Consider the following 10661-nt stretch of genomic DNA (forward strand, 5'->3'; position numbering starts at 1 on the left):
TACTACAGTGGGGAAAAAAAGTATTTAGTCAGCCACCAATTGTGCAAGTTCTCCCACTTAAAAAGATGAGAGAGGCCTGTAATTTTCATCATAGGTATACCTCAACTATGAGAGACAAAATGAGAAAAAAATCCAGAAAATCACATTGTAGGATTTTTAAATAATTTATTTGCAAATTATGGTGGAAAATAAGTATTTGGTCAATAACAAAATTTCATCTCAATACTTTGTTATATACCCTTTGTTGGCAATGACAGAGGTCAAATGTTTTCTGTAAGTCTTCACAAGGTTTTCACACACTGTTGCTGGTATTTTGGCCCATTCCTCCATGCAGATCTCCTCTAGAGCAGTAATGTTTTGGGGCTGTCGCTGGGCAACATGGATTTTCAACTCCCTCCAAAGATTTTCTATGGGGTTGAGATCTGGAGACTGGCTAGGCCACTCCAGGGCCTTGAAATGCTTCTTACGAAGCCACTCCTTCGTTTCCCGGGTGGTGTGTTTGGGATCATTGTCATGCTGAAAGACCCAGCCATGTTTCATCTTCAATGCCCTTGCTGATGGAAGGAGGTTTTCACTCAAAATCTCATGATACATGGCCCCATTCATTCTTTCGTTTACACGGATCAGTCGTTCTGGTCCCTTTGCAGAAAAACAGCCCCAAAGCATGATGTTTCCACCCCCATGCTTCACAGTAGGTATGGTGTTCTTTGGATGCAACTCAGCATTCTTTCTCCTCCAAACACGACAAGTTGAGTTTTTACCAAATAGTTCTATTTTGGTTTCATCTGACCATATGACATTCTCCCAATCCTCTTCTGGATCATCCAAATGCTCTCTAGCAAACTTCAGATGGGCCTGGACATGTACTGGCTTAAGCAGGGGGACACGTCTGGCACTGCAGGATTTGAGTCCCTGGCGGTGCAGTGTGTTACTGATGGTAGCCTTTGTTACTTTGGTCCCAGCTCTCTGCAGGTCATTCACTAGGTCCCCCCGTGTGGTTGTGGGATTTTTGCTCACAGTTCTTGTGATCATTTTGACCCCACGGGGTGAGATCTTGCGTGGAGCCCCATATCGAGGGAGATTATCAGTGGTCTTGTATGTCTTCCATTTTCTAATAATTGCTCCCACAGTTGATTTCTTCACACCAAGCTGCTAACCTATTGCCGATTCAGTCTTCCCAGCCTGGTGCAGGTCTACAGTTTTGTTTCTGGTGTCCTTTGACAGCTTTTTGGTCTTGGCCATGGTGGAGTTTGGAGTGTGACTGTTTGAGGTTTTGGACAGGTGTCTTTTATACTGATAACGAGTTCAAACAGATGCCATTAATACAGGTAACGAGTGGAGGACAGAGGAGCCTCTTAAAGAAGAAGTTACAGGTCTGTGAGAGCCAGAAATCTTGCTTGTTTGTAGGTGACCAAATACTTATTTTACCGAGGAATTTACCAATTAATTCTTTAAAAATCCTACAATGTGATTTTCTGGATTTTTTTCCTCATTTTGCCTCTCATAGTTGAGGTATACCTATGATGAAAATTACAGGCCTCTCTCATCTTTTTAAGTGGGAGAACTTGCACAATTGGTGGCTGACTAAATACTTTTTTGCCCCACTGTACATTTTAGGTTTTGGAAAATGATTAACCCTATCCACTTTAACAAACCCCAATCATAGCAGTTTTTATGTCAGTTATTACTGTGGCAATATTTTTAAGAGTTTGTTTGTGAAATTATAAGGATACTCCAGTTATCTGGTCCATTTATCTGCCTAATGCCCCGCTGTGCCAGATATCAACCTATTTCAAAATAAATGGAGAGAGAGCAAGCGCAAATCCTGGCAGCTGCAGGTCGCAGCGCCACTTCCGGTGGCATCCCCAGCGGTCTTTCTCGCCATTTCTGCTGTTTGCTCTGTAAAACTACACTGTGTATAATATATACAGGGGCGTAGCAATCATTTCAGAAGTGAGGGGGACAGAAATGTTATATAAATATATATATATATATATACACACACACACATACAGTGCCTTGAGAAAGTATTCATACCCCTTCATATATACTGTATATAGGAAACGTTATTTTGTCTCTTATTTCTTTCTTTTAATTGGCTAATAAATCAGATACACTGTTGGACAATAACCAATAAATGCTTTGTTAATGTACTACAAACACTTTTTTTTTTTCATTTTTATCACATAATAAGGCAGAATAGTTTCTGTACTGTAATAAATGCTATGTCAAGTAGCACTGAATTGTTCGTATACTTTATTTATTACCTGGAGATGATTTTAAAAAGAACAAATAAACCATATATATATACACACACACACACACAGTGGGTACGGAAAGTATTCAGACCCCTTTAAATTTTTCACTCTTTGTTATATTGCAGCCATTTGCTAAAATCATTTAAGTTAATTTTTTTCCCTCATTAATGTACTCACAGCACCCCATATTGACAGAAAAACACAGAATTGTTGACATTTTTGCAGATTTATTAAAAATCTGCAAAATAGATGCTCAATTGGGTTTAAGTCACAGCATGATGTTGCCACCACCATGCTTCACTGTTGGGACTGTATAAGTGACGATAGAGGCTATATAGTCCAAATAATGATGGATGCTATTTACACTAAGTGCAAAAAGCAGTATTTTTTAACAATATGCTATTTACACTAAGTGCAGAAAGCAATAGATCCTATATAGGCCTACACTATGTTAAAATAGCAGGATTTTCTGCTATTTATAGTACTTATTGCAAATAGTGGCAATTATCTGCTCCTCAGTATTATAGTACATTAAAACAGTATGCAATAACATATGGAGTATAAATTATAATTTTAATTAAAATTATTATATGGATGCCACCTTATTGGGACAATAAAAAGTAAAAGAGAAAGTGAAAATTCGGCGCAACCAGAAGCACCTTCCCCCTTTCCTCTCTGATTTTCTGCATAATAATCTTCACTGGGTGAAAAGCATATTTGGCGCATCCGTAGTAGGGTTGGGCCGATAGACGATGCCATCGTCCATCGCCGATGGCTGATAGACATAGACATACCCCCCCATACCATCGCAATCAGCCACATCCCAATACCGGGTTCGGAAATAAAATGACGTGTATACGGAACCCCTAAAGGGAATAAATACGAGATGGGAGGAAAATATATATTTCAATATTTTCTCTCGCAGTTATATCATTGGGTAATTAGACTACATATATATTTCGGGCATAAGGGATCCGTTATTATACCTGGCACTAAAACTGCTTTTGAATGCACAATCAATTTTTTGTTTCACTTTCACTTTCGAGTTTTGCGATTGCATGTACTCTGTTTATACTATGGAGTGGCAGTACTTACCACACATTAGATGTTTGTCAGTGGTGCTGAGGATCTGCAAATCATTCGCCATCGTCCTCAGTCATCTCTCCTTACTCTGTTTATGTGGTAAGTGAAATTTTATGTACTGTAATGTAACAGGCAACCATTACACCGTGTCTACACCGGACGCAACAGTTGTTGTGTCGCGCCGCAACAGCTAAAGTCTGTCTACACTGGACGCGACAAAGCGACTGTTGAAAATCATTTGAAATTTGTGTCAGCACGTCATAAATAGAACGCGGCAGCAGTTTACTGTCGGGGATTTGTCGTGTCGCACCGCACCACATCCAGTGTAGACAGCATGACTGATTATAATGAGTTCTATACACTGACCTATATATAATGAATCTCTATTATAGATCAGTGGTTCTATAGTATTTTGTCGCTCTGCGCCGCTCGCGTCCAGTGTAGACACGGTGTTAGGAATCGTTATTTGTTTTCCGTGCCTTATAAGGATTCATGCTTCGGGCACACACCCTAACTCCCCCCATCCCGCCCCCGCCGATGTCATCGTCCATCGCGATGTTTCACTGTAGACATCATCCGATGCCAATTTTGTTGACATCGCCCAACCCTAATCCGTAGTGACAATTTCTCTGCTGACCACTCTGCCCATCGAGACTCCCTGCTTGAACATTCTTGTGTTGAGCCAGGGGGCTAGCATCTGCATGCATCCGCGGATCACCAAGACATGCAACTGACCGTTCTTCCACATGTTGCTTGGCACCCGGGATTTCAGCCATAGCTGAAGGGGTCTCATATGCAGAAGTTGCATATGAGTTGACACACCACAGCTGCTACTGCCATATGCCATAACAGTCTCTGAAAGCATTTCAGAATCACCACTCTCCTCGGTTTGAACGAGGTGAGAGCGCTGATCAAAACCTGCATTCGCTCTTGAGAGAGACGCGCTCTCATCGATAGCGTGTCCAAATCCATTCCTAAGAATGTGATAGTCTGCGTGGGGCGAAGCTTGCTCTTCTGTACATTGACCGTCAGTCCTAGATGCTTCCGATGTTCTAGAAGCTGACATTTGTGGTTTTCCAGTGTATCCTGCGACTGGGCTATAACAAGCCAGTCGTCCAGATAATTCAAGATGCGAATTCCACTCTGCCTGAGAAGGGTAAGCGCTGCATTGATACACTTCATAAAAGTCCTCGGGGCTAACGCTAAGCCGAACGGGAGAACTTTGAATTGATAAGCTCTGTCCTCGATGTGAAAATAGGCATCTTTTAAGTCCACCGAGATAAACCAGTCTCCGGGCTGAATGTGCGCGAGGATCTGTTTTACTGTTATCATCTTGAACGAGCGCTTTGCAAGTGCGCGGTTCAGCAGTGTCAACTCCAGAATACAGCGAAGACCCCCGTCCTTTTTGGGGATCAGGAAGTAGCGACTGTAAAGGCCACACGCCATAATCTCCGGGGGAATCTCTTCTATTGCCTGTTTCGCAAGGAGAGAACGAATTTCTGCTCGCAAAACCAGTGCATTCCTGTCATGCACATCTGACATCACACCGCTGTGATGTCAAGCGGGGTGTTCTGCGTGCAAACTGAAACGTATATCCGCTCGAGGCTCGGCACCTATTCTGACACTCCTGGAACGCGCGCCACGCATCCTAATATTGAGAAAGGGGTTGGAGCGCCCCTTTTTGAAGGCGACAGAGTCCAGCCCCTTCTCATCCAATGTTTGCAGCATTTTGGCTTGGAAAGCCTGGAGAACGGCCATAGTGTGGATTGCGGATGCTGCTTGGCCGGCTGCCTTATAAGCCTTATCCGCGCTCTGTTTGCCCCTTTCTGGACCATTATCGTGTACCTGGATTATCTCTCTCTGTCTAGCCCTCTGGATGTCATTTGCTGATCAGAGACCCTCGTCTGCTCTTGGATTATTCTTGTGTCTTGCCCGTACCATACCTGTTTGACATTGTTTGACCCTGCCTGTGTTCTGACCATGTTTATAAATAAAAGCTTGTACATGGATCCTCATGTCTCATCGGCTCCGTTACACATATAAACAACTGCTCCGCCAATCTGAAATGACCGGTCTTCTCCAGATAAACTAGCAGTCCAGCATCCAGCAGCCAAGCAGTCCTGCAGAAACGATAGAATGACAGACACATCACATCTGGCTGGGTCTTCATCTCTCATCCTACACCATGAAGCGAAAACTTTCCATTTCAGACTATACAGACGTCTGGTAGATGGAGCTCTCGCTTCTGCAATTTTATCCAAATCTCGCTGAGATACGTTTAGCGTCTGTCCTCCGTGCTGATCTGCCAAACATGCAGGTTCCATAGCTCCGGCCTGGGGTGCCACACCAAGTCCTTTGCCTGAGATAAGAGAACTCTCCGCAATGGAATCGGCCAGGGGGGAACCGTTAAAAGCTCCATCAACTCGGGAAACCACGGCTGGTTGGGCCACTTCGGCGCAACCAGAAGCATTGTTTCCCTTTCCTCTCTGAATTTGTGCAGCACTAGCAGTATAATCTTGATTGGGGGAAAAGCATATTTGCGCTTCTTGGTACGGGCGCATCCAACAGCTGAGTGTTCTCCGACTCCCTCATGTCCGTCAACGTGAGCCAAAGATGCTGCTGCAGCGTGACGAAACTGCCCATACAGTGGCCGATTCCCTGGGCCGTCTTCTTTGTGGCTCTGAGCGCCAAGTCAGTGGCCGAATGCAGCTTTTTGAAGGCGGCGGAGTCCGGTCCCTCCTCATCCAACGCTTGCAGCATTTTGCCTTGAAAAGCCTAGAGAACAGCCATAGCATGGATTGCAGACGCTGCTTGGCCGGCTGCCATATAAGCCTTATCCGCGATGTGGCTCGTGGTGTGGCACGGCTTCTATGGAAGCGATGGCGCAGATTTCCACCCACGTGCGGACGGACAAAGGTGTGCTGCAACTGCTTCTTCGGCGGTCGACGGCTTAGTATAACCCCAGCGGTCGGCTCTGTCGACAGAGGAGAGCATACGCGATCCCGCGGCTTGGGCTTGGGCCGAATAGGGGGAGCGCCAAGGCCAAGGAAAAGTATAACCCTAGCGGTCGGCTCCGTCAACAGAGGAGAGCATACGGGATCCCGCGGCTTGGGCTCAGGCCGAATAGGGGGAGCGCCAAGACCGCGAGACCTCCTCGTGGACCCCAGGGAAAAAGGGAGCGGGTCTCTGGGGGGCGGCCCAGCTGCAAATACCGCATGTCCAACCTGTTCTTGGCTGGTTGCTCGGAGGGCGACCAATCAAGACCCAAATGCCGTACAGCCTCCGACAGGATCTTCACCAGCTCTTCGTCAATCAGGGCCTGGGGCTCGGGCACCTCACAGTGGGAAAGCCTCCAACTCCTGGCAGGTGGACCAGTCACCTGAACCAGAGGCTGCAGTCGACATAGCATTGTCGCCAATGTCCACTTCATCCTCTGCAGCACAAAACGAGACCAGGTCCTGTGCATCATCCGATGGGCGGTGGCTGGACCTCGTGTAGGAAACAGGTGGCTCTCTTGAGTGATGAGCACGCAGGAACTGAGTTAACATGCGTTTTGACTGTCATTTGCTCACAGGAAGGACAGTCAGGCCCGTCCAGCGCGGCCTCTGCGTGGGCTCGGCCCAGACAGAAGACACACGCATTGTGTGCATCAGAGAGCTCAATTGGGTCTCCGCATGCACAGCACTCCTTAAGTGACATCTCGTCTTCTTGCCGGATCGCCAAAGGCGAACTAAAAGTGAACGGTGTCCTCTTAGGGCGTTGTCAATGGCGAGAAGAGTTAATGGCAGTGAGAAGAAGTCTCCGATGCTTGCTTCATAAAGGAGAAAGATTCTGAGGCAATGACGCTGGACGTCCACGCAGGAACTGAGTTAACATGCGTTTTGACTGTCATTTGCTCACAGGAAGGACAGTCAGGCCCGTCCAGCACGGCCTCTGCGTGGGCTCGGCCCAGACAGAAGACACACGCATTGTGTGCATCAGAGAGCTCAATTGGGTCCCCGCATGCACAGCACTCCTTAAGTGACATCTCGTCTTCTTGCCGGATCGCCAAAGGCGAACTAAAAGTGAACGGCGTCCTCTTAGGGCGTTGTCAATGGCGAGAAGAGTTAATGGCAGTGAGAAGAAGTCTCCGATGCTTGCTTCATAAAGGAGAAAGATTCTGAGGCAATGACGCTGGACGTCGACCTATATAGTGGGTGGCTCCGCCCCTAGCTCGAGCGTCATTGGCCGGTAAGATTTACCGGCGTGATGCAATAAGGCTTCAGTATTTTAGGAGGAGGGGGATAACCCCAAGCGTAAGCTACGCAGTGTCGAGAGACCAAATTTGATAGGGAACCTCTTTACTCTGATATACCCTGCTGTACGTCAGTAATCATCCAACACTCCCATATAAGCGGCATGGAAGACGGACGAATGGACCTTAATAATCAGTAGGCTACTACAAACCATGTCTTGTTTTAAACTATTGTTTAATCATTAAAGATAATCAGAGCACATTTAACCATCATAAGGAGCATTAAATGAGATTGAATTATCCATTAATATGTAAGATTTCAACTTTTATCACTGTACCATATAATAACCCAGATTTGACATTTCTTAAGCACCAAATAACAATGACTTCAACACAATATTGGGTATTTTTACAGACATTAAAAATGAATAACATTTATTTGACTTTAACTAGGATAACATTGATTTCTTACCACTGAATTAGCGATGATGTGCTTTTCTTTTTTGGTCAGTAAACAAAAACTCCTCAGTTAAAATCATCTTCAGTTAGAAGTGTCAAATCTCTCTGAAATTACAATATTTACTCTCGTATAAAAATTATAAGTAATTATTCAATAAAGAGATCAATAAATGAATGTTAGTCAGTCAGTAAAACGAAATGACCGTTACATTTTAAATTAAGCGCTTGTGTGTCTTTCCATGGAAGTCCAAGTAGGTATAACTGCAGAACGGAGATCTCCAAAATGGGGCATGAACTCCAAAATGGGGCAGGGTCTCCTTGCGTAAAGACTTTCACCATTGGCTCTGGCTTCAGCCAATTGTTATTGACTTACATTTCAAAATAAAACTTTATAAGTTAAACATAATTTCTAGTTCATCTAAAATAAAATATGCTATATAAATAAATATTCTCCATGAGAGCAGAGCCCAAAGCTCTTGGCCAGTGGTGTTTGGACTGGAGTTTGAACCTCTGCTTAATGATATAAATGGGAATCACCCACAAGCTCTCCCGCGAGCAGTCCCGGCGCAGCGCAGGGGAAAGATTTTACTCAATCGCTTTGTTTTAAGCAACAGGGGCATCCAGGGGCTTGAAATTCGAGGGTAGGAGGGGGTAGTGATGCTGGGTGCAACTAAAAAGTTGCCATTGTCTGGTGAGGTCCGGTTGGGGAGTTACGGAACAATCTCATATCGCATAATCTTATTAACTGTTTATCTCCTGAACTGCATCTTTTTTTACCACGCTGTTCAGAGCCAATCCTGCCGTGCAGTCAATTTCACTGGTTAAGGTTAGGGTCAGGTGTGGGGTAGGTTTAGGGGTTAACATTTTTTGTAGTATAGTGTAGGAAATCAACACTTTAATTGACACAACCAATAAAATCTTTAGAATCAGCTGTGGGGTGGAGTTTGCACTAAAGTGGATTGGGGGAAAAATGCGCATGCGTGTCATGTGCCTGTCTGTCAATGTGAGAAAGCCACACCCTATTTTGGAGCTCCCACCCCATTTTGGAGTTCCCGCCCCCATTTGGAGATCTCCAGGCTGCAGTTATACCCTGGAAGTCAGGAGAAAGCATGTGCTGGAGAAGAGTGCTCAGATCAGAGGCACGCAGTAAAGAAAGATTTCAAACTACGCTTAACCTTGGCTTAATTTCAGCTATAAAATTGGGTTTATATTATCATTATAATGCGATTTGACTACTTTAATGTCTACACTTTATTAAAAGCTTATTTCAGATATGAAATTCTGCAAAAAATAGTTTATGATAAAAAAAGACACATTTCAGCATTAGAATAATCACTCAGAAACATCTGCAAAGTTTTAATTAGTCTGCAAGGTTATGACAATTAAAAATAACCTTCAGAGAACGTTCTGGGAAGGTTCTCTCTAGGTTATAAAAATAAAACCTAAAAATAACCTGCAGGGAACGTACAAAATTCTGTGAAAACGGCAGATTGCTTTGCTGCAGTAACAAATGCACATGTACAGCTGTTCACCGTAATGGATTAAATGATAGTGAACTGTAGTGAATGGATGTTAACTGTAGGGAGCTCCAAAGTCGCAAAAATACACAAAACTAGGGATGTACCCATACCAATACTGGTATCGGGCCGATACTGAGCTCCTGTACTCGTACTCATTAAAATGCCCGATACCAAACGCCGATACCACACAGCATGTGATAAGTGCCATATTCAGACAATGAAACACCAACAACAGACAGCAGAATGGAGTTAAGGATGTCTACTACGAAGTATATGTATGCAATGAATATAACGTTAAACATTCAGTATTAACGCCTGTATAGCTGATGTGCGTGAGCTGATAAACAAAGCAAGCTGAGTGGATTGAGCGCGTGGCAGCGCAGATGCGCTAGCTTGTCGAGTGAATATACCTTTCTCACAGACATCACTGGAAAGTTTGTAGTTCGGTCGGATATTTCAAAAACAAGCAAGTAAAACAATGCACAAGTTACTTAACAGTAGGGAGAGAGAGAGAGACTTTGACTTTAAGCAAATCTTTAATTACAATTTTTCCTTTAAAAAGTCACATAATTACATAAGATCTACACAAAATACCCACCATTACATAATAAAATAAACAACACCAAGTTTAAAACCAAACCAAATACATCTCAATAAAATACAATTAAACATAAATTTGCAAAGAACCATCAATATCAGTTTCACACAAACACTTGTTCACCCCCCAAGTATAGTTAAAAGTCTCGATATCTTTAACCAATTGATAATAAGCATATTCCACATTTAACCTTGATTTTATTAAACCCTTAAAAATTGAAACTTCATCAGTTGACCCCATACCATTTAATTTACCTTTACGTGATAGCCAGATTGCCATTTTTGCCTGCCCAAACAAAAAGTTAATCATCACGTGGTTGTGCTTTTTATTTTTGTTATATTTAGGACCATAAATAAAAATTGCAGGTGAAAAAATGTATCCTAAAATGCTACACTATTCTTCTAATTGAGACAGCAAAGCTTCAAGTCTACCACAGTAAAAAAATAGATGAAAAACAGTTTCTGTTTGCCCACAGAAAGGACACTCCTCCCCTACCTGTGGATCAAGGT

The 10661-nt window shown here is 43.7% G+C and overlaps 1 protein-coding gene across 1 annotated transcript in view; it reads right to left on the bottom strand.

Moving 5' to 3' along the window:
• Window positions 1-4787, bottom strand: part of LOC107599582 (interferon-inducible GTPase 5-like) — an 8818-nt gene extending 4031 nt beyond the window's left edge. Inside the window, exon 1 of the mRNA XM_016291222.1 lies at window positions 4362-4787. Coding sequence (XP_016146708.1) covers window positions 4362-4787 — 426 coding nt within the window. The remainder of the gene's footprint in view (window positions 1-4361) is intronic.
• Between the last annotated feature and the right edge of the window lie 5874 nt (window positions 4788-10661).

This window comes from Sinocyclocheilus grahami, unplaced genomic scaffold, assembly GCF_001515645.1.
Source record: "Sinocyclocheilus grahami isolate Dianchi unplaced genomic scaffold, SAMN03320097.WGS_v1.1 scaffold268.1, whole genome shotgun sequence".
In the NCBI taxonomy this organism is placed as follows: Eukaryota; Metazoa; Chordata; class Actinopteri; order Cypriniformes; family Cyprinidae; genus Sinocyclocheilus; species Sinocyclocheilus grahami.